Source organism: Contarinia nasturtii, unplaced genomic scaffold (assembly GCF_009176525.2).
Source record: "Contarinia nasturtii isolate CC-2019 unplaced genomic scaffold, AAFC_CNas_1.1 Cnas_scaffold_350, whole genome shotgun sequence".
Taxonomy (NCBI): Eukaryota; Metazoa; Arthropoda; class Insecta; order Diptera; family Cecidomyiidae; genus Contarinia; species Contarinia nasturtii.
Window position 1 is genome coordinate 2,174,148 of NW_022197705.1, and position 26,744 is coordinate 2,200,891.

A 26,744-nucleotide genomic window follows, 5' to 3' on the forward strand; every position below is an offset into this window, starting at 1 on the left:
TAATTATAACCGTAACAATCACTTCTATTGTTTTCACACAATTTCAGCTCCTTACGATATGTGGCTGAGCTGATTCATCTGACTGAAAATATCTTATTATAATGTCTGTTATAAATAAAGCAATAACATACAGAGTACCTGTGGCAGTTTTTTTTCTTGAAATGAAATATCGGCAATGTGCAATCGATATGATATTTTATTCAATGCATATACAAATAAATATATAACTACAAGCTTCTCATCAGAAATGTTCAACGGCATAACAATGGATTCGTCCTGCATGTTTGTTATCTTTACTCTATTAAAATTCATATGATCATACATCACGACATTTAAATTAATCTATTTTAGGCTAAAATATAGTAAACATCTGGCTTATTTATGGAAATTCGGTGCCAGATATCTTGAGCGTACGCTTGCATATTAAATACCGAGTGTACAGTATATATACAAACAATTTCCAAGACATACCAAAACCTAACTTCTGCACATTGGTTTCGATGATTTCTTTCCTAATTAATCGATCCCTGTGTGGAGTTTCGATGACGACGAGGCTTTGGCACCGGATTCCATTCAACATTCGATACTTTTTCATCGTTTGATGTTTTGTCCCGTACCTTGCATTTTTCGAATATCGAATTCGGATTATTATTATTAAACTCGTTGAATTTCTCAACAAACAATGGAATATTGCTCATATCGTCGGTTTTGGCATTATTATTCACTTCGGTGATATCACTAAACATTTTCTTATTTTCATATTGTTTCTCAATCGAATCGTTCATATTGCGATCGGAAAATGAACTTTTGCTCTTAAATGTTTTCATCGAGGACGACGACGATGCTTGGCATAAATCAGTGTTTATTTTGTCTTTTTCACTTTTGTCCGTTTTTAGATCGTGATTTACTTTTAAAAGGCTTTGGCATTTATTTATCGATTCAATAATTTCTTTCACCGATCGTCGTCTTTGTGGTGGTGTTGGTGGTTCTCTTTTCTTACCACCATCGGTTCCAATGTCTTTTTTTCTGGTTTTTGGTGAATCGAATTTCAATGGAACCGATCGAACTTCAAACCTAAATGTCGATCTATTCGATTCAGTCACAACGGGATCTTTAATGATTGTTTGATTTTCTGTGTCGTTTTGAGCAGGTTCCAATTTACTCAAATCTTCGTTTGATTCGGTGATTTTGAGTACGGTGACTTCAGATGAATCAGTCATATTTTCATTCTCAAGAATGAATTCGACAGCAGAACTGGTCGGTGTGGTAGTTCCTTCGGTGTCTTCAACTATTTTGATGGACTCACTCGGTTCTTTTGTCTCCATTTTTTCAGCATCATTTATTTCAGGTTCTTCATGGGACATTTCTTTTTCTCCTTCTTGTGACACTTTTTCTTCTTCATGCGGCGTTTTTGATTCATGCAACACCTTTTCTTCTTGGTGCAACGCTTCCTTTGGATTATTATGTGTAAACTCTCTAACATCATGTTTTACGATGATAATTTCTTGTTCCGTATCCTTGGTATCATAGTTATCATTTTCGGATTGCTTATACTCTATTTTATGTTCTTCTTCCAATGTTGGTTCTTCATCTATTACCAATGTAGTCTCTTCATCAGTCGGAGCTCTGATCAATATTTTGACCGGACTTTGTTTGCAACGTTTATTACTATTAACATCGGTTGTGCCCAAATTCTGTATTTTTTCCATAGGTATTTCTTCGCAATGATCATCATGCGGATAATAGTCATTACTTTCGGGGCTCTGTCGTGAAATTTTTAATTTTTCATTTCCATTCTCTTTAATATCCACATAAGTCTCTTCAATTTTCAGAGCACTTGATTCGGCTTCTTTAGATTTAATCGTTTCTTTATCGGTGTCGGCTGTACGAACAAACGATTCAATTTCAGCAGTTAAATTTGTAATATTCACAGTCTCATTAAGATCGTTATCAGTTTCGCATTCGACCTTGGTTTCGTCTACAGTAGCAATATTAGGTTTATTCGGCTATTGAAGAGAAAAGAGAAAAGACGACAAAATGAATATTAAAAAAATTCCATAAAGTTCGACACGAGTCAGTTTTTTTTTGTCATGCAAACGGATAAGAAACACAAACACACTGTGACAAATGTCTACAACTATTTTCAATTTGAGATTTGATTGCGTTTGAAGATGCACACGTGCATTGTACGAACATAGTTCAATTTTTATACTTAAGAAAAAAGTCCGGGAAATTTATTTTGTATCCAAGACGAATTCTTCACTCACAATTTTCCGATCCGATGAAAAAATAAGAGTTAGTAATAAAAAGACAAATGCACACTATTGATCATTATGTCAAATTATTTGATTACTTACCGAAACTGGAGGTTGTGGAGCACGACGTTTCTTTCGAGCTGAATGACGGATTGAAGATCGTTGCGGGCTTTCGATTTGACTGATGGTTTCAAATTCGTCATCGAATGGATTTGTGCTATTTACACTTAGCTGCGATGAACCTCTGGACAAGGTTGGATTGTAACGTGATCGAAGCACGGGCGTTGCTGAACCAATTGTTGTATTGCTTTGAGCCCGATTTTGTTGTGATATACCCGAATTACCAGCTTGAATGGTACTTCGATAGCGATTATTACGTATGAAAAAATTCTCGCTTTGATTCTGTGAAGGAATTGTTCGATAATTAATGAAATGGTATACATTTGAAATTGAATTCAGAATGTTGTGAATATTTCAGGTATGCTTGCATATGCCTAAAAATAAGACATTTATAGGCGAGCATGCCCAAGATATGCTGTCTGAATGCTCTTCTTACACGGGAGATCGAATTTAAATCCTGCAAAGAACTTCGACAGGGTGCACCACGTTCAAAATTGTTGCTCAAACCAATGTCGACGGTATGTCGCATACGTCCATCATATGTTGTTTGGCTTCCATATCGATCATCATGCCGTAGCATAGGCGGACTTTCAGACGTTTTATTTATTCCCAATGATGACGATTTCTTCTTCAATTTGAATGTTTTAAACGACCTTTGAGAATTAAATTAAACTAAATTAAATTCAAGACAAACAAAAGTTTTGTTCATGAATCGCCAAATTGCATTCTGAAATCAACTTTCCAGTTTGAGAAAATGAAAAAAAAAATACACTTGTAAACGTTTTCAAGAACATCTGCTATATACACAGGGTTATCAATGAATTTGTTAACATTTTCACATACTTGAATCGAATTGAATCATTTGTGATTATTAATATAATAAGCAATATGCTTCGTCAAATTATAGACTAGTCCATATTTGCGTTGAAACAAAGTTCAATTATCATATGAGAATAGATAGAGTGGGAAATAATAGAATAGAAAGCGATTCATTTAACGATTTGTTTGTTACTTTTGGTGCGTGCTCGAAAGTAGGCCAAATTTGATTGTGTGAAAAGTTGACTTGCATTATTTATATTATGTAAAATATAAGTGTCGCAAAGCTTACCAAAGACCTTTTAGCCCATCTATGCTGAAACTATTGCTGCGATTTGGTTTATCGCTTCCGAGCTTCCAAAATCTCAAGCGTTTGTGATTCTCATCCTCGTAAAATGGGTTCAAATGCTCCGGGTAATCGTTTATTGAGCGTTGACTTGACGACCTTCCAGACATTTTGATGCCATTACCATTCATTTTTACACCAATTGTATTCAATCTGCAAAAATAGAATCCACTATAAGTTCAAGCTAAATAATATTAAACAATAGTCAAGGTTAGGTTCCCCTTATATATAAAGTCAAAATGCTTCCAAATGTAACATTTTTGTGAATCGCAAGTTCAGATGTCATAACAATAAAACGAAAAATCCAGAAAAAAAAACCAGCGTTTTTATCAAATTTCTGTGTATGATTCAACACAATTGCTTGAAAAATATCAACACTCCAAATACAAAAGTGCGAGATGATAGAACCGTGAACTTTTACACATTTGATTGACGTATGGCGATGTAATCACTTTTTATTTTTAAATGAACAATTCGAATCTTGTGAATTTTAAGGAACGTTAGCAAACACTTTGAAATTGTTGTTGAACAAAATTAGTAAATCGGCTTGGCTTAAACGTGAGTTTTAATTAAATGGCATTGCTATTTGTTGATTCCGCGCTAATATTTGTATTTAGCAACATGCGGAGACCGTACTTAGTGCACGGCCCGCTCGTCTCTAATTTATTTAATAGAAAAAGAGAGAAGAGTATTGGGTATTTTGATTGAGAGACTCCACTCGAAAATGGAGTATAAGCGACTTTTTGATCTCATAAGCGAAAATTGATGATAAATTATTAGATAGAGTACACTTAACAAGGGTCCCTAAAAATTTCAAATTACTTAGTGCCCAGTAATTCAAAAGAGCCCAAACACGAACCCGGCAACACATACCGATGAATTGTCATTTAATATTCTCTAGCCAAATGACGTCACATGATTTCTGTAAACTATTCATTAGTGTTGTTCAAACGAAATTATTCGGTGTTAGTTTTTCTAATATTCGCATGTGCAACCACAAGCGAATTTCGTCAATACAAATACAACTCATTTTTATTGAATGTTATCAATTCAATCACACTTTCAATCGATCATATATAAATTTTTGTAATTCGTAAACAAATGTAAATATTATTTCCTTAGGGTACTTATACTATGCATGCGGTTCAACGAATAACTTTAAAATCTATGTAACCTACATTTGACCATCTATTAATATAAAATAAATACAATATGATTCTATAAAGTAACGTCTGGAGTGTTTGTGTGTTCGTATATGTTTGTGAGTGTGAGACTGTTGTGGTGCAATACCCTTATAATATTAAAAGTATCGTCAAAAATCAAATTGAAGTGAGTGTATTTAATTGGAAATTTCGTTAATCTATTTTTATCCACCTTTAGTTGCGTTTCAATTTCTCCATTAAACACACAGGCACCCATTTTTATGTGCTTTCAAGCTAAATATCGGGCATTTCACGATATGTCTATTGTCTGTTTTTCATCAATATGGAAAATTATCGATTGGATTCTTGCGAAAGGATCAATTTAAGTCCAATAAAAATGACCTAAAATCGTATTTGAAATGCCACAAAGCGATATGACCACATTGCCTTTTCTTTGAAGTAAACGTATTGGGATTTGTTTAAAAGCGGTGCTCCAGATGTGAGAGAATTTTAAATTGATTCAATCCCACAGTTTTCGTGATACATGCAACTTATTAACAATTTTAAGCCGTTTTCATTCTATGAAACTCACATAATTTTTGGTCGAAATTAAGTATACATTCAAATCCAATAGAAACCGCCTCCGCTTCGGGTTCAAACAAGTAAACACAATTTGTCGTAATAAGTTGACATGCATGAAATAATCAAATGTCTCTCTCTGTCGCTTAGAATCTCATTTTATGTGCACAAATCGGTGTGTATAATAATATCCTAATAAAAAATGCAAAGTAGTAAGAATGCTTGCGATAGCCATTTATCACTCATAGTATCATGTGTGAGTGCATCGTCGCTAATCTGTGTGTCGTCATTCTCATACGTATTCTTATTTAATTTCTTTATTTCTATTGCCTCCACACCTATTACTGCGGCCAGCTCAGAGACTTTATCTATTATATGTTGTATACCTATCGATTGAATATTTTCCACAAAATATCATCTACGCCACAATTCATCGACATTCTTCAAAAATGTTGATATTTCATTTACAACTCGGATTTTTTTTTAATATTTTTACGTCTGGTGTTCAATAATAATAATCGAACGGTTTTCATAACTTGAACTATGAAAAAAATGCAACAAACACTACCGGTTATTCAATATGAATGTTATGTCGCTGGCAATTTTATTGGCAGCAATTAATGTATGAATTAGAAGGAGATACTTTATTTGCTTCGTTTGTTCGCAAATCACATTTAGTGTACCCACGTTGCGTTAATTGAAGCGATGCCTATATCGAATCGATTTGCGCCTTCACTACAATTTATTTTATGATGCAAAAAATATATTCAACACATAGTTCCTTCTTTGTATTTCTTGGATCACGTAAAAACCATTTTCGCTTCACATGAACTTAAGCCATTTTTTGCTCACATTGTTACGCACCGGCGAAGGGAATATTTGAAAAAAAAATTCCTTCATTTGCCAAACCAATTAGTTTAATAGTAAACAACCGAGAAGCCACTGTCACAGCAAATATTCTATGAACAATGGATTTTACGTCTCTTTTACAAATATTGAAATTATTCACAGAAAAAATCATTTGCGCCGACTTACATTTAGTATTTAATTTTGATTGTGAATTAGCGTTGTTTAACTACGAAATGAAGTCATCAACACCAATACAACAAAATATTATTTCGTGGCCGCTAAAGAGAACTTGATCACATAACAGTCAAAAATTCGCATACAATTCACGTTCACTGACAATGATCCCGATTGCTTGCGCTGTATCAAAAAGACGATTCTTTTTGTTGTTGCTCTCAGTTATTTCAAACAATGAAATTTTTTTCGCTGATTTTCTACCAAAAAAAAAAAAAACAAACAAACTATATATCACTTTGAAAGTCGTCTTCTTTTGTGTTCCGATTTAGTCGCGATGCCAAAGTCAAAATAGCTCACACTCACTGTGCGACGCAAAGATGTGATGTGAACACCTCTTTTCTTAGCGGAAATTTCACTGCGACTGTTTTCGTGTGCTGTTGACGCAAAGCAATCGACCTGCGTGTGTGATATTTCGCTGTTCAATACAAAGAAAGAGCGAGAGAGAGAGAGCAGAAAGCGACACATACTAAGCGATTTGTATGGCCGTACGAATGTATTTGAACACGCAAGTGATTTTTAACAGATACCTCATTCGATTTAATGAAGAAGCGTTCGGTTAAAACGAATCGAATTGAATCGCTTGATAAATTATTGAAATATTGGAAATTGATGTAATACATCTCATCATGTGTGAATCAAAAAGTCAGGGCGGAGGCGAGCATTCTATATCTACAGTTTTTATTTTGTTTTCTTGTCTTACGTGTTTTTTTTTCACACATTTACGTTGCATTTCGTTAATGTGTTTCGATATTTGTGTTTTTTTCTATGTTTCGATTCAGCTGCGATTGAAACCGTCATGAGTTGACTAACTCCAAACTTTAACTATACATACATTGTAGTTTTCTCGTTTCTTTACTTATTTTCCCGTTAAGGTTCGGCTGATGGAAATGATTCAGCTTGACTTTTATAGAAATAGCCGCTTTAATGGAATTTTTAATCACATCACTTCGTCGATGCACTTTATTATACGACAATTTTGCTTGAATCACACGAAATCACAATGTTATTTCGAATTAAACTTCCACACAACAACAACATCTCTAAATATCTCACAAAGGCGACCCATTTTTCGTATCTCAACGACAATATTTTATTAATTTTTCATCATCGGCTAGTTATTATTGGTTTCATACGACTGCTCTACTTGAATGCGTGTTTACATTAGTTTCATTTTCATACTACCGTCGAATCATTGCATCAGAGAACATATGCGAGCATTTGAGAAGGGAAAGCAAAAATTCAATTTCAAGCAGTAGTCATGTTATTTAAACTATTCATATGATTTAAGAATATATGTGATGTTCAGTTGCTATACGCAATTTTACTTTTACTATCTGGCGAAGGAATTGAGCTGTATTAAATTGAATCGTAGTGGAACACATTCTAGGCATTGTCATTTAAGGTAGATTATAAATCGATCGAAAATATCTTTACTGAGAGTCATATGCTTTTTTTTGCTATATCTCGACTCGATTTTGTTTGCACGAGCGATTTTATCACGGCTTGTTTCATGATTAGATAAGGAATGTGGAAACCCGTATTAATTATTTACTTTATTTGAACAAAAACGTTTTTATGCGTAAAATGCGAATCAACAACTTGAAGGGGAAAATCGAAAAAAAGTCCATTGTACACTGTACACTAAAGACTGTCATACATCATACAGCCAGAATTCCAACACATTTTTGTATTATTTTACAAAGTGTATAACAACCATTAAATGAACTTCTTGCCTGGTATTTGGAATTCGTGTTCGTTTCGAAAGTTCATCGATTTTTTGTCCATGCGTGACTTCGAACCACCATCACAGTGGAATCATGAATTTTTAAACCAAAAGGGTTTCTACATGTATTATTTTCCCCTTGTTCAAATAACAAGCTTACAATCCAAATGAAAATCGTCATCTAAAAGCGAATGATGATAATAAAAAAATAATTTTCAACTTATCGCTACTACTTTTATTGTAGTCATTCTTTTAAAAAATTTAATACAAAAAATCAAGTAGCTCTACAGTAACATTTTTAAAGAAAACCATAATTCCTCAACACTCCAACTTTAAAATATATGACTAATTTTTCAAAAATTTTCGACCGTCAGCTTTCCACTTGGCTGTTTGCTAGAATAGTAGAAACTTCATGGAATTTCGTTCACTTGAAATGAAATACGTCTTACTCAGTAGTTTAGTAAATTTTCGATGTGTATTTGAACATTATCAGTAGGGCTGCAGAATTTTGGTCTTCTCTGGAGAATTTTTTGTCCAATGCCATAATTTGGAATTTTTGTATATTTTCACACAAAAAGTCAAATCATGGATTGTTAACATGAAATAAATGTACAGAATCGATAACGGAATTTGATTGTTTAATGTTGTCGTTGTGCAATATTCTATGGATTTTTTTTCTTTTTTTTCTCATTACAATTTTATTTTATCGTTTGAACTCAAAAATCGTTCGGAAAATTGACTTACGACAGAGATACATTAATTTACGTCTTTTGTTTATGGTGCATCTAACCAGTGTCTATCGATCGTATATATGTTAATCATAGTTTTTGGTCACTAAGCTCTGATTAAGGGCCTCTGGAACTATTTTGTAATAGCGAAAATGGTGAAAAGTGTTGATAGAACGCAAAACGTCAAATTCATTTTTGTTCAGATTTATTTTAACTTGAACACTGCCGTATTAGGCGGTTGATATTTCTCTAACAAATATATTTGTTTGAATGAAGTGAAAATTTCAACGAATGACCGTAATCCAAGTCCTATCTGTTCAAATGAAATCGAAAATGGTTTGAACTCGTCAGATTTGTTTTAGTTTGTACGTTGGACAAGAACAGAAAAGAACTGAAATGTCGTCGTTGAATTGTTGTTTGAATATAAAAAGTATGCTTAGTTCAAAAATTTAAATAGATTTGCATACTTTCAGGATAACATGATACATAATGAACCAATGTATTCGGTAGAGTTTAATGCACTTGTATGCATCAGTGCTGCACTGAGCGCATGCTAAAATGATCGTTCGATGTTTTGTTTCATTTTGGATCTTCTCTTCCATATAACAAAGGCCAGTATGTAGGTAATTCTTAACTTTCAAGCTCGAAAGTGTGGTGTTCGTGCTTTCAAAATGTTACACATTTCTTTTGATGGGATCAAAGAGACGAAACGCTTTTGGTGGCAATGACAAAATGAACTCGTGAAAATGATACGCCACATAAATGAAACATGTTCTTCGAGAAAATTGACAAGAGTCGAATGAAACCCAAACCGATCATATGAAACATGAAAGGAATGACCAAATAATGAGAATCGATACAAAAACAGATCATAATGTACTGCGCAAGACCGGCGTTTACGGCCCTATGAAACTGGCTGCGTATATTTTTGGTTTACATGGCGCAGATGCTCTATTGGAGAACGAACAACGAAAATTTCTTCATTAAAAACATAAAAAAATGGAAAACTAAATGCTCCGTTCCTCGGTGATCTGAACAACCAGTTGTAAATCTAATTTTACAACTAAACGACGACGATTTTGTATTAAACAAAGAATAAGCTCTTTTAAATTACATTTTTATTTTAACTTGTCAATTATTATACAATATATCTATTTATTATTATTTATTTATCTTTCTCTGTTATTTACTATTATTTATCTACGATTTAAAATAACAAGAAGGGGGAGGAGCAGAAGGAATCAAATAAATAAAATTTAACACAAGTACTAACCACCAACATCCAACATACATTGTAAATTAGACAGCAAGTTGTCAATAAATTGATTACTATTCGGATTTTCCCATTTTATTTTAGCATCGATAAAAATATGTAACACAGTAACAGCCGGGTCGCCTGTGTTTTATTCGCTTTTTTCTTGCAAATGCAGTGTGATTTTCGTCATAAATTTGGTATCACGGACAATCGAAAATAAGATTTGATATTTTCGTTAGTGTTGAATGTCTAAGATTTCGCTTTCGTCATTGTAAATCTTTTTCGCATTTTGAGTGGACATTTTTAAAAATAGATGCACGTGTGTAGACTAGCTACTTGCCTAATAACTACATGCCTAGCGGCTGATTAAATGTAGACAGATCCCAAAATAGTTTATTTTCAATGTAGATTCGCTTTTAAGAAGTTGTGAGCGAAATATTCGTAGCCTAACTCTGAACAAATTGACTTTGAAAATTCGCCTGAGGATAATAATTTAAACACTTTCATTTTTAAATTGGAATTGTTTTATGCTTTAAGTGAATAATTTCATCAATAAACCATAAAATATAAGAAAATGTCCAGTGATTTGTGAACCGCTCTAATATTATTATTTTTTTTAATTATTCGTTCAATTGGTGAGATTATTTTCCGCGGAAAAAATGTTAATTTCGTTTCACCATAAATTGTTGATTCAAATTAATTGGTGACTAATTAGTCAGGTTTAAAATCAATCAATACAGTGGCTGATATATTTGTGCCATCGTAGAATTTTTCAACAAAAAAAAAGCCCCGAACCAAAGAGCAGTATAGAAAGTAGTGAGCGCCTCTGTGCAATTTATTCGACTGCTTAGAAATTATAAGGAAATTATGTGAATTATTCTATACAACTCATACACACGAAACCGAATCAATAAAGTGTTTTCTGTTCATATTTAACACGATAATTGATCACATGCATACTGCTGAAAGAACTAAAAAAATGAAACTGTTCATCGTTTTGTGTGTATTTTTTTACATAACCTCATTTAATAGTGTATTTATGGGTATGTGGAAACGATTTTATACACACATATTCTAGTTGAAAAGAATTGGTTCTAATTATATTCTTTCGTTCTCTCTTCCGCTATTTCAGATGAAAATGATCAGTGAGTAATGTTGTCACAATTTGTGATCTCGATTTCTAAACAAAGCTTAATCTTTTATTGGTTTATTTTATGCAAAGATCTGAAGGGAATTCCCCGTTACATGAAGCGGTGCTCGATGGTAAATTTATGTCATAATTAGAAATACAAATAATAATCTTCATATATTTATGTACTTGTAGATAATTTTGTGAATGTAAAAAATCTGATAAATAAGGGTGCGGATAAGAATGCCAAAAACTACTTTGGTATAAGACCGGTACATTTGGCTGCTAAGCGAGGTCATATTCCTACATCATATTTCATTTTAAAACGAAATTTTTAATGTTTTTTATTTTGTTATTTAGGTCTTGAGAATATCATCAGATTGCTCGTTTCGAAACAAGCAGACATTAATGTGACGGATAACTATGGAAAATTGCCGATTCATTTTGCCGCACAAAATGGTAAAGAGAAAGATCTATTATTATTATTTTTCAATTTGTATGTTGAAATTATTCAAATTCTTTTTTTTTTTAAATAGGTCACTTTGAAATCTTCAAATTCTTGATTCAAGAGCATGATAGTAGAAGTATTCCTTATATAGATGTCACTGACACAATGGGAATGAGTGTGCTTCACTACGTGGCTATGAATCGAAAGGCAAAAAATACCGAAATGCTTGACATTTTGTTGCAAAAAAATATCAGCGTTAATTCGGTTGCAAGTGATAATACAACTCCACTTGATTTTGCATGTGCTACAGGTAATCTGGATATGGTTAAATTGTTGCTTGAGAAAGGAGCTGGGAAGAATGTGAATTTCCCAGATTGGGCCGGGGATACTCCAATTATATATGCTGCATATGGGACAGGCAAAGGTAATCAAATAGAATTCTTGCAGATTTACTCATTCTGACATTACGCAAATAAATCAAGCAAATAATATCATGAGTAGTCTAAATTTAAATTTACTTTAAAATCTTCTTTATTTTCTGATATTTTTCTTAGATCGTCAAAAAGTCTTTCAAAAGTTGATTGAGAACAAAGCTGAAGTCAATGTTGTAAATAAAGTTGGTGAAACCATTTTGTTTTTCGTTACACGTTTTGGCGGTAAATATAGTCGAATAAGTAAGTCTAATCATCTCCGTTTTTATAATAAAACGTCTTAATTTATTCCATAGGCGATGATGCTGAACTAGCTGAGTTTCTCATCAGAAGAGGTGCACGCATTAATGTCAGTAATAATAAAGGTGAAACACCGTTACATGTAGCCGCTCAAAAAGGTAAGCTAACTTATCGAAGTAGTATCCAATCGAAACAAGATAATCTATTTTAATGATATATATGTCGTAGGTCATAAAAAGCTCGGCGAATGCTTCATCAAAAATAAAGCCAATAAAGATGCAAGAACTAATGAGAATCAAACTCCACTGCATTATGCAGTCAAATATGGTAAATTTGGAAGTTAAATGCATTTAATTATTGTTCAAATGATGGCAAAAACGGTCGACAGACATACACCTTTTTTTTGCATTTGAAATGGCATATTTTTTGCTATGATTTTAATTTCATAATTTCAATTTCTTTGTGGATCTATCGATGATGATCACTTATTTAGGTCAGTTTGAGTTCGCGGAATTGCTCATCAATCATGGCGCCAATGTCAATGTAGCGGATGAAAACAATATGTTTCCAATTCATATTGCTGTTGAAGAAGGTAGTTTTTAGCTCTTTCGAGTGCCGCAAATAAGTGTTGTTAATCAAATCAAATTGGTTCTCTTACAATCGCAGCTCTAGGACATGTAAAAATTCTCGAATTGTTGATAAAAGATAATGACATAAATAATATCAGTAAAGATGGCAAGTCGACTTTGCATTTGTCTATCGAAAAAGGTATATTTTCAATATTTTAAGTGTTCTGTACATATAAGCTGATGTTATACTAAATTTTAGGAGGTGACATGGAAACTTTCAAGTGGTTGGTCGAGAAAGGTGCCAATATAAACGCTACAGATAGAGATGGTCGGTCCCTTCTCCATACAGCTGCTCAACATGGTATGAATTCACATCAATTCATGTTTTCGTTATAAAAAAGAATAAACTGATTTCCAATTTCAATATAAAGGACGCATACATGTTATGGAATGGTTAATCAAAAATCATCCAATCAGTGAAATCATCAATATTCCGGACAACTCAGGCAATATTCCGCTTCATTTGGCTGCGGAAGGTGGTAAGAAAGATAAAACAAGTTGTATTTTGAATTAAAACACATAAAAATCTACAAAACACAAAATGAAGTGAAGATGAAAAAAAGGTATTCAAAATCGAATATTATCATGTTTAGGCTATTACGATCTCACGAAGATTCTCCTTAGTAATGGTTCCGATGCCAATGCTATAAACTATGATTTCGAGTTTCCGATACATTATGCTGCTCTTGGAGGACATGAAAATATTATAAAACTTTTAATCAAATATGATGCAATGGTGGACGTAAGAAATCGAAATGATTGGACGCCGCTATTTCATTCGGTTTTAAATGGCAATGAAAAAGCTGTTAAACTTTTGGTTAATCATAAAGATGAAGATCTTAGTCTTAATGATGTGGACGCACTAGGAAAAACCGGTAATTTAAATTTTTAAACAATAAAAAAAAAGATCAAATAAACATTTATAAATGATTTCAAAATTTAAAGTTTTTCATATATGCGCAGAAAGAGGTAAATACCGATAATTTCGTATTAAGTTTACGCTTTTGAACAAGCTTTTGACACATTTATTTCTGTAGGTTTTGTAAGTGTTGGAAAGATTCTATCTTCTCATGGTGCCAATGTTAGTGCCACAGATAAACATGGTCAAACGCCTCTTCACAGAGCTGTTATTTTCCGTAAGTTATTTGGATCGGCGCGGACAAAAAATCCCTTACGAAAGTTTCCGAAAAGCCCTTTCTTTTGGCTTTAATCACGTCTTCATTTCAAGGGATTTTTTGTTCGCACCACTTAATTTTCTCTTCGATTTAATTGAACGTCAGAAAATTAAAAACAAATTTATTTATAAAAGGCAATGTGGAATTTATCAAATGGTTATTAAATTTGCTATCTGACGCCAATAATGGAGAGAACGATCATCATGCAGTTAACGTTATCGATAACGACAAAAGATCTCCCCTTCACTTGGCTGCCGAAATTGGATACGATCCGGTTATTAGAACGTTGTTAGAAAAAAATGCTGATATAAATCTAAAAGATAAGTCCAATGATACAGCACTTTCTCTCGCTATTTTGAATGGTTTGTAGATTTTTTTTTTCAACTAAATTCAATATTCATATGAATTTCAACGAAAATGTAAACAATAATTTACCTTAAGGACACCAAAATACTGCAAAAATCCTTCTCAGGCATTCTAAAAATCCAAATATCAAATACGCTGGCAAAAGAGATTTAATTCTGTTGGCCGCCGAAAAAGGTAAACCGATTTTCAAACTTCGTTGAATTTGATGTATATTATTACTTTTTTTTTTGGTGCAGGTTTCGATGAAATTGTTGAAATGTTGATCAATAGAGATGGACAAGCTACAGTTGAAGACAAAAATAAATGGACGCTATTGCATTATGCAGCCAAAAATGGTACTTGACAATTTTACTGAAAATGTTGTACATTCAAAGAATTATACTTAAAATTAGGTCACTCAAATATTGTAAAAATGTTATTGAGTCATGAGGCTATCATCAAAGCAAAAACCATCGATGCAAAAACCGAGAATAATGAAACAGCTGTCATGTTGGCAGTTAAAAATGGTATTATACAACTTTACTTTGCCACCTTTGTTAAAATCTTATACAATTTTATACTACAGGCAATTCTGACGCTGTTAAAGAACTCCTTAAAAATGGAGCTGACTTAACTATTCCAGATGATAGCGAAAAAACCCTAATCGATTTTGCACAGCAACACAGTAATTATTTGAAGAAGAAAAAATAATAATAATTTATTAAAATTATATTCATTTTCCACAGAACAAAATGAGATTGTTGACCTTTTGACCAAAGACGAATCAGATAGTAACAAATTTTCGTATTTCTAAAATGAGTGTATGCTAATTTTTTAAAAAATTTCTCGAATCTAGGGCAAAGTCAAGCGCGACTTTTCCACATTTTTATATTGGTGATTTTCATGTTGCTTTTTCCATTGATGTGTTTCATCGCCCTATTTTTCCATAAATTATTTGAAAAAGAAGCCACTGACAGTGATACTGGCTTAAAATTGACCGATTTGTTAGAAAAGTATATATTTCCACAAAATCAAGTGAAGCTAAGCACACAGATTGGTAAAAGTGTATTTGGAATGGTTTACAAGGGTTATGCACACAAAATTCTACCACACGAGACTGTAACGATGGTCGCTATTAAAGTAGTTAAAGGAAGTAATTCGGATGCAGCAAGTCTTATTGAATCACAGAAGGTTGGATTTGCCACACCGAAGTAAATGGGAGATGTCTTACGATGAATTGTTTTTCATTATTTTTCTAGATGCTGCTATCTTTGGGCTCTGAATTGAAGGTTATGATGTATTGCCGAGGACATTTGAATTTGGTCAACTTGTTTGGAATTGTCAGCGAAAATATTGCCAGCCGTAATAAAAAAAAAAAAAAATAAAAAAAAAAAACAAAACAAAAAAATACAGAATAGAATCGACTAAATTTCATATGAAAATATTTTTTTTTTTAATTTTGTGACAGATGAACTGATGGTGATTGTTGAATATTGTCGATACGGTAATTTAAAAGATGTTCTGGAGAAGCATCATAAAAATGTAAAAAATCAAATAATCGACAGTAATACAGTGCAAATGTCAAAGAGTAGAACCGCCGGATTTGCTTCACCCCGTTCGGTAACACAAAACGATTTGGCTTCTTGGTCACATCAAGTAGCGCATGGAATGCAATTTATAGCTGCACAAAATATTGTGCATGGAAATTTATGCGCACGTTCCATTTTTCTCACCGATGGAAATATTGTGAAAATTAGCGATTTTGGATTGGCCAGGTCAATGAATAAAGTTGATGCATACATTTCTGAAAAAGAGGTAAAATCGAATTGAAATTCAATTTGATGAAAAACAGAGATGCAATAATTTTTTTAATTGATATATTTGGTTTATTTTGGTCGAAAAATTTACAGGGTAAACTTGACTACAAATGGCTCTCCATTGAGTCGATGCAAAATAGAATATTAACAACAAAATCAGACGTTTGGTCATTTGGAATTTTACTGTGGGAACTTTATTCATTCGGTGAAACACCCTATCAAGACATCGATATTTATCAGCTCAAACGAGAAATCCAGAATGGATATACTATGGAAAAACCCCATTATGCCAACGATAATGTGTATGCATCAAATTGAAAAATAATTTTTATAATAAATTTTTTAATCGAAATTGTTTAATGAAAATATTTTCAGATATGAAATAATGCATCATTGTTGGCGCATTAATCCTGAATCACGTCCTACATTTGATTCTTTGGAGAAATGGTTGCATCAATTACTTTAAAATGATAACGGATCTAAATATTTCGACCAGTGAACAGCATATTGATGAAGCGAAACGATAAAAAAAAACTATTCAAAAGATTTCAAATTCCAAGACACTGATAAACAAGAATGGATTTCTTATTCAAAATTCCAAACTCTTCTTGTTTGTCAGCCTTCATATTTATTTATACTTTATTAACAATGTATGTGACAATTTGAATAAAAATTTGATTTCGTAAAACCCAAAACTCAATGAATGGCATGAACATTTTCATATGAGTGAAACAGTGCTTATAAGAACCAGCACCAGCGAGAAATTCTGATAAAGGAGTGCAGTACGCGTCTTGTAGTAATATTTTTTTTATTAAGACTGGATTTAAGCTTTTTAGTTTTTCTATGACATGACAATTTCAACGCTTACTTAAACTATTTGCCACTGACGCCGACAGGATTTTTAGACTTCATCATTACATCCAGCTTCTTTCCTATGCTAACAATAGCCGAGTCTAGTTTATCAATGCGATGAATGCAAGTGTCTATATCAAGCTTTTCCTTTAGGTCGTCTTTTCTTCTGTCGATGACATTACGAGCATTTTCAACAATTTGCGGATTCATTCGATCAGTTTTATTGAAGAAAATGCCAATAATTTTTCCCCAAAGATTTGAACAACAACTTTTTGATTCTGCTGCGTCTTCATTTTCGTCTGAGTAAAGACCGACTTGAGATCCCTTCTTCTGTGAAGTAAACAATGCCTTCGATACAATGCCGACGTCACCGTGTTTGGTACTTTTTGTTTGTGACGTTATGCGATATATTATTTCATTCCCTGGACCAGTGTACACTTTCCGATGATTATCGTATCGCACTTTCTCCAATACATCAAATTGGGCAAAAAAGTAGAACAATCGCATAAGAGGAGTGTTCTTAAACGTTTGCCTGTGAATTGCAAGGAAAAGGCCAATTATTAATATTTAGAGAGAGAGAGAGAGAGAGAGAGAGAGAGAGAGAGAGAGAGAGAGAGAGAGAGAGAGAGAGAGAGAGAGAGAGATAGAGAGTGAGAGTGAGTTACAAATGTGATGTTTAACTTACCAAAACCAATGCTTTCGATTAGTCAGTGCCTCTTCGTATTGGACCAATAGATGGACTCGTTGCGTTAAACAGGTGAGTTCCGATTTGGATTGAATGGCTTGTGTACCAGTAACAGCAAGACTGTTCACCAAATTCATATTAATGATTGAAACCAACGAGATCAAAACGATAAGCAATCCCAAAAATGACCAATCGACGCTTGCAATTTTGGAGTCCACATCTCGATGCCATCCAATAATGGCTTGCATTAGAGATAACACAACACTAGACGTATCTGGATGTTTGCTACTTTCATCGTCGTCTTCAATATACTTGCGCATTAAACCAAAGAAACTTTTCTTAAAATGGTCCAATTTCTCTTCGTTGACACCGATTTCTGTCGAATTGGAGTCCATCAATGATTGTCGCATATAATCGAAGAATTGATATTTGTATGTGTCATCAGTGTCTGCTGGTTTATTTTTTATCATCAACCAATATGATATTATAAACGAGGGCAAAAGTACAATATACACCATTAAACTCTTCATTGAGCTCCATGCAATGCTCAAAAACATGACGTAGTACAGAGAAAATGTCCAAAATATTGAACCGGCCAATACGAAAAGCTCGCATGTAATTAGTAAAACGCACATCGCAGGAATTACAGGATTGATATCTTGCAGATAGTGAACCAAACTCACAGAAACAATCACCTGAAATGTTTGATAGCAATGAAAATAGTTGATCAAACGTTTGCGATACTCATTGTTGCAAAATAGTAAATGGACTATTCTTCGTATTGCTACGTAAAATGTCAAATTTCCGGTTAGGATAAAGAATATGTTTGTTATATCTTGTGGAGCCTTTCCGTATAGGGCCAAAACGTAGCACAAATTTGACAATGCGAATAGAACATAAAGGGCACAATCAATATTACGAATCAATGCCAATTGACGCCATTTTAGTGAAATGAAACTCCAGATGAGAGGATGTACGAGTAAATATTTGTAATCGATATTTTCGGATATAAATTCAATGGCCGTCATTTCATTTGGCATGACAATATTGTCATTTCGGTTTCGCGGTGCAATCAAATTTTTGTAGTCGAATTCAATGTATGTGACTTTCTTATTATCTTCACTTTGAACGAAATTCACGCAATTGTTAAAATGAGCTTCAAGTGCGGCAGGCGCAATAAACGATACGTTTGGCGTTGTTGATCCATTTTGCATTCCAATATACGTGCCCATTTCAAGAAACTGATCGATTTTCTTCGGTAAATTAGCAACATAATACATGGCTGAACGACCATGCGAATCCATTGAATTTACATTAAAATGGCTGTTATTAAGCAGTAAATCATAACATTTTTCGAAATTTTCACGATTTTTCTCATCTGCACTGCGTGCCGCAATATATAGCTCCCGTAGTAAAGGCATTTTATTTTCTTCTAAATCCAAATGTGGCATCAATGTCTCCAACGATTGCCACGATCCCGTTTTACAAGCCGATAAAAATGCTGCATATTCAACTTTTCCGCCCAACGATACCAATGTTTCAATTGTCAATGTTAAATGATTTGCAGCGGCTATGTTGAGTAAATCGCCACTAATCGCAATAATTTCCTTCAGTTTTGCCGGGCTCTTTCGTGCGATCAATTTCAAAGCATTTATAAATAGCGTTTCATTTCCATACAGTAGACACATTCGAAGACGGCTAAAGTCCCAAAATTTATCATCGTCGCGTTGAATTGACGGCAACATGTCTCCTTTATCCATTAATTTTTTCACCATCACTTTTGCCTCATGGCTGAGCTAAAATACAAAATTATTCGAATAAATTCAATAACTTTTCGACAATAAATGAAAATTTTAATTTTAAATTAACGCTATTTTGTATACCGTACTCATAGAACAGCCAGCAATCAAACATTCTTCGATGAATAGTTCGGAGATTTGTTTTGAACAAGCCTCTTCAAATAAATTCGCTCTCTCGGTGGGACTTTCATCTTTTGCAATGTAAAGTCTCCATCGGAACACTTCTAGTTCTTCTAGAAAAGAATCTAACGCAAAATCCTGACATTTTTCCATTTTCACCGATTGAAACCCATGCACAAACTAAAATTACATGTCAGATTTTCAACACACTCTTCTCTCGAATACCTATTTTTATTTATTTTAAATTAAGACGAGAAAAGCAAGGAAGAGAAACATACGTATGAAATTTAAAGTGAACATCACTGAGATAGATAGCTATGACGATAGATTTATAAATAGACATCACATTTGTCGAACCATTGTATTACAAAATAAAAGAATGTAAGAAAAGTGATGCGAAAAGAAAATCAAGTGACGACCACTAGTTAGACGAACAAGCGCTATGTGAATTCATACATTTATGTGCCTTGACATCGATTATTTCTCGTCTACTGACACATTTTCACGCGCATTTTATCCGATACTGGCTTTTTTTCGATGGATAAAATCCAGTGTTTGCTACGGATCAATTTCACTTTCTTCAAATCTACGATTCATACGTTTACTAAAAATGACGTTTTGAATTACAATAGAAAGTTATCCATTGATATTGACATAATATGAATGGTTGAGAAAAATCATGACTCAAATCATTTCTAATTTTCAAAAAAAATATGATTCAGAAAAATGTGCATTACAAAGAGTGAAACTTTATAAAACAACTCACACGATCGATTCATGAGAAAAAAATTCCATTGAAACATAAAAAAAATATCCCGAATGTAGGAAAATTTGAATCATAAAATTTGAACACGCAAGAGTGAAACAAAATAATATTTGAGTCATGATTTTTCTCAGGCATTCATATGTTCGATAACAATAAAAATTATTCATTACTCCAAAAATACATACACGTCTTCTTCGAATATGTGTGCACAGTTGACCGTAGCTATGACTCCATGTGCACTGCGCGTGCAAAAGAGATACAAAGATGACGATATGGTTAATATTAATATTTATGCAGTGCGCATTAAGTGGCATTAAATATGTATTCTTGGCATTAGGCTTGTACTAAGCCCATCTTAAACTTCAAAAAGTATATATGACTTGATCATTAAAATATTTGGGATTCGATTCAAAATTCCGGGGAATTCTCACCGAAAAGATCTTTAACTAAAACATTAAAGATAATAAAACATCATCTGCACCAGATGATAGAAAGAGAAAACGAGCGAAAAGACAGCATTAGATAGTTACAAGCGCATCAATACTGCTACGTATTATTATACATTTAAGAATATTATCTATGATGTTGTCATGATATTGTTGCAGAAATGTATATACATCTGTATGAGAACAGTTTTCGCAACTTTCATGTGAATCTAAAATAGTATATTTTTGTGTTTGAACCGTCGACGTTGAAATGCTAAAATTTATGCGGAAATCCGGTCGAATTACATGCGCACATCTGCGACCAATATGGTTTCATTTAAAAAGATTCAAATAAAGATGAATCCAGAGTGCGATTTGGAACTGCAGCCATTTACTTACTGAAAATTTGGAAAGTAGCAAAAAAAAAAAAAAACCATTTTACCGGTAATGTGTAGTATTTGATCTTTATTTTCTTGGTACTATTTCAATTTGAATAATCAATTGTTGATTGAAAGATTTTTATTTTCAGCGAACTTTGGTTCGATTATTTTCAGTTCGAAATATTTATTATTAGTTCAAATTGAAACTTATTGAGTTTTACTTATTTTAAGACGATTTTTATTTATTGTGTAATAAAGTAATTTTAAGGCAGTAATTAAAGACAGCTAACTTCAAAACCAATTCTGCATGTGTCTAAAGATGAACCAATCTGTCTTCGATTGATGTATCGTCTTTCATGGATTTAATATGAATGTAGAGATTCTAGAAAAAGCAAACAGTCCGGTCGAATTCCCAATCTTTCAAAACGGTCACCAAGTGCCAAAAACAGGGTTGGTCAAGGAAACATTCATTTTTGGTGATTCTTATGTTTACAGTACATCCAAATTAGAACCAAAACAATAGATTTTGACACGATCATTAGGAATCAGGGTGTCAAAAATCTGGTGTTTACTTCACCCTGTAGCATGTTGCATTGAAAAATTCATCATTTTGGACAGTGAAACATTCATCGCCAAATCGAACCACGAATCAAGTGCTAGGAGTTTCTTTTGCATTGATTTAAATGATCTTCTGTACTTTGATAAAAGGGTGTTTGTATGGTAGGATCTTCTTTGGAAGGTGTCTTAGAGCCATTATTCGTAAAATTTAGTGCTGAAACGTAAGGTTAAACCTCCATTACTTGCTCAATTATCAACCAATTATTGTTGAAATCGATAGGATTCGTTGAGAACTATCTGATTAAGGACAAAATTGTGCTTTGCAAGCAGAAAAAAATCATAAAAATGGCTCGCATCTTAAAAAATAGCATTTCCATGAAAAAAGGACTGAGAAAAATCGAGGACAACGGCCCGATCAGTGTAAAATGAATGTGCTATTCGATAGCCTATAAATAAAGGTTTATATCAATGAAAACGAATTTAATATTGTGTTTGTTGTTCAAATGGCGAACAATGTGTTTGTTGTTCAAAATGACACATATATTTTTCCTATTGCTCACATCACATATTGTACTGATTCAGATGCAAACTCAAACTTTGAAGCGAGTAGAATCCAAAAAATTTGTAGGGCATTCTCAATGGCAATGTATATTATTGACTGGATTATTCTACTGTTTGATTAGCTCAATGTTCGACGTTTTTTAGAAAAAAATTGTAGCACTTGTTCGAATATCTTTGTTTACGGTATCATTATCTGAAAGCGAATGAGGACAATAAAAAATATATTTTCGATTTATCGCTAACGCATTTAATATAGCCGCTTTATTTTAATCATTCTTTTAAAAAGGCACCGTCATTCTTAAAAAACATAGTCATGTTGAATAAAACAAAGTATCATGTAGCTCATAAAATAGTAACATTTAAAATAAACTCTAGCTGAAAAAAATAGTTCAGCGTTATAAAATTGCATGTATATAATTTTAACATTAATAATTAATTTTTCAACAATTTAAGACCGTCAGCTTTCCACTTGGACTTTTGCTGAAAAAAGTAGAAAACAGAGAAAAGTAAATATACATGGAATTCATTCGAAAAAAAAGACAACTTACAAAATTTTTCAGTGCATTTTCGGCGTGTATTTGAACATTATCACGGATATGCAGTGTAGCAATGAATTTCTCCAGTCCTTCGCGATCTTTCAGATCAACGAGTGAATCGACTATACTTTTGCCTGCATTGAAACGTTTGGCGAGTGCAAGACGACGATGTGGATCATCAATGTGCGCAAGAAATGTATTCAAAACATCAGCAGGAGCATCAAATGTATTCAATTGGAAAATGACTCTTTCAAGTGGAACGCTAATTGCAAACGATTTTGTGGTTTTGAGGGAGTGCCAGGACTTTTTCTCGAAAATTTTGTCCAAATCACGCCAAGCCTGACTCTGTGCGCGTTCTGTGAGTGTGACCCAATCAAACTGAGATTGTGCAATTTTGAACGTGTCTGCAAAATGGTACGGATTCGATTGATTCGCTACTGATAAATCAGACGAAGCGTCGGTCCATTTGTGATTTGTACAAGCAATATATAAACTTTCTAGAGGCGATACATCCAAAATATTGATCAATTTTGGATTATTTATTTTCTGCTTTAGTTGCCATTCAAGTAGTGCTATGTAATTTGTCACAATTGTTCCATAGTAAGGGCATATTGTTCCTGTTTGATGGGCAATGCATTCATTGTAGAGTTTATTGAGTTTTTGCTTTTTAACATCTGGACTCTTGCACAGTTTCATTATTGATTCGTACTGGAGAATCTGGTTATGAAGAAAGAACGTTCGTTGTTATTGACAATGTCAGTATCGAAATGATAGCAAACTTGATTATAATTATAAGACGGAACTTACTATATTTTCATTCGATTTTCCAAGCATTCTGATTAAAGAGAAAACATGCTAAAGACTGATTTTATCAAAAAAAAAAATTAAAGAGAAATTCTTACGTTAGAAAATCACTTGCTTCGGTCACTTGACATCGAATGACCAAATAGTTGATAAAATGCGTAACAGCTTCTGGATGTGATTGCATAATGGTATGAAAGTGTTTCTTTTCCAATGTTCGTTGTAAAAATAAAACCACAGTCAATATTGCATCACCATTTCCGGACCGAATCGCTTCGTTCAATAGGCTCTTCTTTTCGTGTAGTGCCCGAAAACATTCCAGCGAAAATGGTTTTTTAAGTAGCATTTTTCGAATAACAGACGACACCGGTGGCGGTGAGAAATTCTCTTGTGCACGACGTCGTAGAATTTTCAGCTCTTCTTCGGCTGAAATGGTTTTCGGTAATGGAGTTTCTTTCAGCGATTGCTCCTCAAGCACTATATACAAATTGGGGACAGAAATGACATTGTGACCTCCGAAAATAATTTACTCTGCTCTATTTGAAGAAATCATGAAATTAAATACCTTTCCGTAGATTACTTTCTGAAATAATGAGATGCAACGGCACTTCACTACTTGCTGGAAGCTCGTAACTAATCTCTGACACATTATCGTCGACAAACAATTTCTGATCGTGTTTGATCACAAAACCCTATTAGATCAAAGTGAATATTAGAATTAAACTTAAATAAATTTCAATGGTAATACCTTTTCATCTTCATCGAAGCTAAAACTTTGTATATTCGATTTGTTCCAGTAGTCATCATCGGCCATAATAATATTCTACGATAGCTGTAAAAACACAATGTACATAAATGCAGAGAATGAGTTACATGAAAATAAACTTGTTTTTTTTTGGAATGAAAAAGTTGTTTTGAGGAATGTTATTGTTGTCAAATATATGTATCTGTCAACATTAAGTTGCTTGACATTTCTAAATATGTAAACATCGGCGCAGCGCCACCTTTGAACATGTTTGGAAAAAACGTTTTTACACCACAGTAAATGTGTTTGCATTTGTTACGGCATGAATACAAATGTGGACAAAACAAAAACAAAAAAAAATACTACACTCACACCCATACACATGAAATAACCGCTATTCATATATGATATATCCACTTATTTATGCTCAAGCTCAGATTACATTTTTTTAATGATCATTACATGACAGGACATATTTGAAGCGTTCTATTGTATTTCATCATTAAATAATTTCAACAAAAAGTTTCAAAATATGTGGACAAAAAATAGCGATGGAAATGTTTTGTGGAGTATTCCGGCTAAATTAACGTTGCTCCGACTATTAAAGCGAAACCCAGAAGCATTGAATCCCACGAAACGTGTGAACCCGAAAAAAGCGGCCGCATGGCAAAAAGTCTATGATGATTTGGTAAAAGCTGGAATGCCAAAAACGCTAACAGTCATACGCGTGAAAAAATGCTGGTCAAGACTTCAAAGTACGGCAAAAGCACATTATGATGAACAACTAAGGCGTTATAGCCGACATGGAAAACTTGTTCCACTATCAAAGGTAGATGATACTACAATCAATTTGTTGAACTCAATCAACTCCATTCCAAACGTAAGTTTACCGTACACTATTGATATGTCATACTTTTCAATCAAAACTAAACTCTCTTGATATTTTACACAGCCGAAAAAGGAAGTGAAGAAGGAACCAATTGACACTACGGAAGATGTACTTGTCGAAGAAGTGGAAAAACCAAACGCGCGTCAACTGTTTTTGGCAGAACACATGAATCCGGTAGTCATGCTCGAACGCATTGGTAACGACAATGTCACCAGAGGTACCCGAACAAACGAATCTTTGGACGCAAATAGTTTGTCGGCTGAATACTGGACATTGATGAAGAAGATTGCCGAGAATGAACTGCATCTCAAGCAAATTCAATGCAAAAATGAAGAAGAACGCATGAAAATCGAACGTGAAATTCATCAAAAAAACATGTTCGTCATGGATCTCAAAATTCAAGTGCAACAAATGCAAATCGACGCATTGCGAGGACAAAACGTTTTTTGATTAACAAAAGGCCATTGTGCTGTGAACGAAATCTTGATATCATATTTTTGTCTAATAAGCAGACATAATATTGATATATTTTCAGCCAGATGAATCAGCTCAGCCAGCTTACGCCAGGCGCTGAAATGGAGTGAAAACAATAGAAGTGATTGTAGCAATGTAAGTGTTTTTATAACCATAACAATCACTTCTATTGTTTTCACTCCATTTCAGCGCCTGGCGTAAGCTGGCTGAGCTGATTCATCTGGCTGAAAATATATCAATATAATGTCCGCGAAATATTGATTCCATATTTTTGTGTAATAAGTATTCCATTTCTTGTATTATCATAACTAAAAAACGGAAAGTTGTAAACACAATTTTCGTTCAAAATCATTTCAATTTCAAAACCATTTGTATTACCATCGTATATGATCGCATGATGCTACTTCAATATAATATAAAAAATTAGATTTATACTTTAGTACATTGACATAGTCCTACGAAAAACAAAAATCTAATTTCAATTCATTTTTATTAAATCAACTTTATTAATTTTATAACGAAATGAAATAAAACGAATAAAAATAAACTGTCTTACATCCGTAAGATGAACTTTTCCGCACTGTGATTCATGTCAAACATTTATTACAACATATCTTTTGCTGTTCATTTTAATTCACAAGAAAACTGATATAAATAATTTTCGTCACACTTTTCATACAAAATTCACCAAAAATTTGGATTTTTTATTTCTAAAAAATAACATTCTGAAAGTTTGAGAAAAGTAACTAATCAGGGGTATTCCAAAATGTTTGGGTCAAAAACCAAAATTTTGTATGGGAGGTACCATAAGCGGTGCACAGACGTAGTTTTATGTCTTCTTCTTTTTCTCGACTACGCGTACATCACTTTTACTTATAGCGTTACTCCAAAG

At 33.3% G+C, this 26,744-nt stretch overlaps 5 protein-coding genes across 13 annotated transcripts; 2 read left to right on the forward strand and 3 right to left on the reverse strand.

The window, feature by feature from the left end:
• Nucleotides 1-178: 178 nt before the first annotated feature.
• LOC116338164 (kinesin-like protein KIF20B) lies at nucleotides 179-7,322 on the reverse strand. 8 transcript variants are annotated; one of them, XM_031763256.1, is made up of 6 exons: nucleotides 6,645-6,662; nucleotides 6,294-6,538; nucleotides 3,484-3,690; nucleotides 2,812-3,028; nucleotides 2,358-2,657; nucleotides 179-2,006 (listed from the first exon to the last, which is right to left on the reverse strand). In XM_031763256.1, exons 3-6 carry the CDS (start codon nucleotides 3,666-3,668, stop codon nucleotides 513-515), a joined length of 2,196 nt encoding a protein of 731 aa, XP_031619116.1. In that variant the 5' UTR covers nucleotides 3,669-3,690; nucleotides 6,294-6,538; nucleotides 6,645-6,662; the 3' UTR covers nucleotides 179-512. The 8 variants fall into 8 exon arrangements, with proteins under 8 accessions (XP_031619116.1, XP_031619118.1, XP_031619121.1 ...); XM_031763258.1 differs by lacking the exons at nucleotides 6,294-6,538; nucleotides 6,645-6,662 and adding an exon at nucleotides 7,174-7,322; XM_031763261.1 differs by lacking the exons at nucleotides 6,294-6,538; nucleotides 6,645-6,662 and adding an exon at nucleotides 7,042-7,059.
• Nucleotides 7,323-10,316: 2,994 nt separating this feature from the next.
• LOC116338078 (serine/threonine-protein phosphatase 6 regulatory ankyrin repeat subunit B-like) lies at nucleotides 10,317-16,938 on the forward strand. The gene is made up of 27 exons (XM_031763134.1): nucleotides 10,317-11,090; nucleotides 11,180-11,192; nucleotides 11,270-11,310; nucleotides 11,372-11,470; nucleotides 11,537-11,635; nucleotides 11,713-12,048; nucleotides 12,179-12,280; nucleotides 12,352-12,453; nucleotides 12,524-12,622; nucleotides 12,789-12,887; nucleotides 12,962-13,063; nucleotides 13,124-13,225; nucleotides 13,296-13,403; nucleotides 13,518-13,799; nucleotides 13,870-13,893; nucleotides 13,962-14,060; nucleotides 14,234-14,461; nucleotides 14,541-14,639; nucleotides 14,702-14,800; nucleotides 14,858-14,971; nucleotides 15,031-15,129; nucleotides 15,191-15,235; nucleotides 15,301-15,635; nucleotides 15,704-15,806; nucleotides 15,913-16,259; nucleotides 16,355-16,563; nucleotides 16,637-16,938. The coding sequence occupies exons 1-27, from the start codon at nucleotides 11,000-11,002 to the stop codon at nucleotides 16,725-16,727; spliced, it is 3,567 nt and encodes a 1,188-aa protein (XP_031618994.1). The 5' UTR covers nucleotides 10,317-10,999; the 3' UTR covers nucleotides 16,728-16,938.
• Nucleotides 16,808-19,917, reverse strand: LOC116338080 (transient receptor potential cation channel protein painless-like). Of its 2 annotated transcripts, none has more exons than XM_031763135.1 (3): nucleotides 19,682-19,917; nucleotides 17,799-19,594; nucleotides 16,808-17,645 (listed from the first exon to the last, which is right to left on the reverse strand). In XM_031763135.1, the coding sequence occupies exons 1-3, from the start codon at nucleotides 19,868-19,870 to the stop codon at nucleotides 17,135-17,137; spliced, it is 2,496 nt and encodes an 831-aa protein (XP_031618995.1). In that variant the 5' UTR covers nucleotides 19,871-19,917; the 3' UTR covers nucleotides 16,808-17,134. The 2 variants fall into 2 exon arrangements, with proteins under 2 accessions (XP_031618995.1, XP_031618996.1); XM_031763136.1 differs by having other exon boundaries at nucleotides 19,687-19,804.
• Nucleotides 19,918-22,631: 2,714 nt separating this feature from the next.
• On the reverse strand, nucleotides 22,632-24,662 carry LOC116338103 (vacuolar protein sorting-associated protein 16B). Its single transcript, XM_031763173.1, has 6 exons — nucleotides 24,493-24,662; nucleotides 24,310-24,436; nucleotides 23,846-24,221; nucleotides 23,751-23,778; nucleotides 22,956-23,660; nucleotides 22,632-22,887 (listed from the first exon to the last, which is right to left on the reverse strand). The coding sequence occupies exons 1-6, from the start codon at nucleotides 24,556-24,558 to the stop codon at nucleotides 22,840-22,842; spliced, it is 1,350 nt and encodes a 449-aa protein (XP_031619033.1). The 5' UTR covers nucleotides 24,559-24,662; the 3' UTR covers nucleotides 22,632-22,839.
• A 222-nt stretch (nucleotides 24,663-24,884) lies between these two features.
• Nucleotides 24,885-25,953, forward strand: LOC116338232. The gene is made up of 2 exons (XM_031763361.1): nucleotides 24,885-25,369; nucleotides 25,442-25,953. Exons 1-2 carry the CDS (start codon nucleotides 25,022-25,024, stop codon nucleotides 25,826-25,828), a joined length of 735 nt encoding a protein of 244 aa, XP_031619221.1. The 5' UTR covers nucleotides 24,885-25,021; the 3' UTR covers nucleotides 25,829-25,953.
• The last annotated feature ends 791 nt before the right edge of the window (nucleotides 25,954-26,744 follow it).

Excerpts from the sequence above, each read along its gene's own strand:
- LOC116338164 (XM_031763254.1), bottom strand. The coding sequence starts at position 3,962 with ATGTGTAAAAGTTCACGGTTCTATCATCTCGCACTTTT. Across the intron at positions 2,658-2,811 it reads ATTTAAATTCGATCTCCCGT|AATCAAAGCGAGAATTTTTT; the intron begins GTAAGAAGAGCA and ends ATTCCTTCACAG. Across the intron at positions 2,007-2,357 it reads CTCCACAACCTCCAGTTTCG|CCGAATAAACCTAATATTGC; the intron begins GTAAGTAATCAA and ends TCTCTTCAATAG.
- LOC116338078 (XM_031763134.1), top strand. The coding sequence starts at position 11,000 with ATGCATACTGCTGAAAGAACTAAAAAAATGAAACTGTTCATCGTTTTG. Across the intron at positions 14,640-14,701 it reads TCTGTTGGCCGCCGAAAAAG|GTTTCGATGAAATTGTTGAA; the intron begins GTAAACCGATTT and ends TTTTTGGTGCAG. Across the intron at positions 14,801-14,857 it reads GCATTATGCAGCCAAAAATG|GTCACTCAAATATTGTAAAA; the intron begins GTACTTGACAAT and ends ACTTAAAATTAG.
- LOC116338080 (XM_031763135.1), bottom strand. The coding sequence starts at position 19,870 with ATGGAAAAATGTCAGGATTTTGCGTTAGATTCTTTTCTAGAAGAACTA. Across the intron at positions 19,595-19,681 it reads CTGGCTGTTCTATGAGTACG|CTCAGCCATGAGGCAAAAGT; the intron begins GTATACAAAATA and ends TTTGTATTTTAG. Across the intron at positions 17,646-17,798 it reads AATCGAAAGCATTGGTTTTG|GCAAACGTTTAAGAACACTC; the intron begins GTAAGTTAAACA and ends TGCAATTCACAG.
- LOC116338103 (XM_031763173.1), bottom strand. The coding sequence starts at position 24,558 with ATGGCCGATGATGACTACTGGAACAAATCGAATATACAAAGTTTTAGC. Across the intron at positions 24,437-24,492 it reads GCTTCGATGAAGATGAAAAG|GGTTTTGTGATCAAACACGA; the intron begins GTATTACCATTG and ends TTGATCTAATAG. Across the intron at positions 22,888-22,955 it reads AAAATGCACTGAAAAATTTT|CAAAAGTCCAAGTGGAAAGC; the intron begins GTAAGTTGTCTT and ends TACTTTTTTCAG.
- LOC116338232 (XM_031763361.1), top strand. The coding sequence starts at position 25,022 with ATGTGGACAAAAAATAGCGATGGAAATGTTTTGTGGAGTATTCCGGCT. Across the intron at positions 25,370-25,441 it reads CAATCAACTCCATTCCAAAC|CCGAAAAAGGAAGTGAAGAA; the intron begins GTAAGTTTACCG and ends TATTTTACACAG.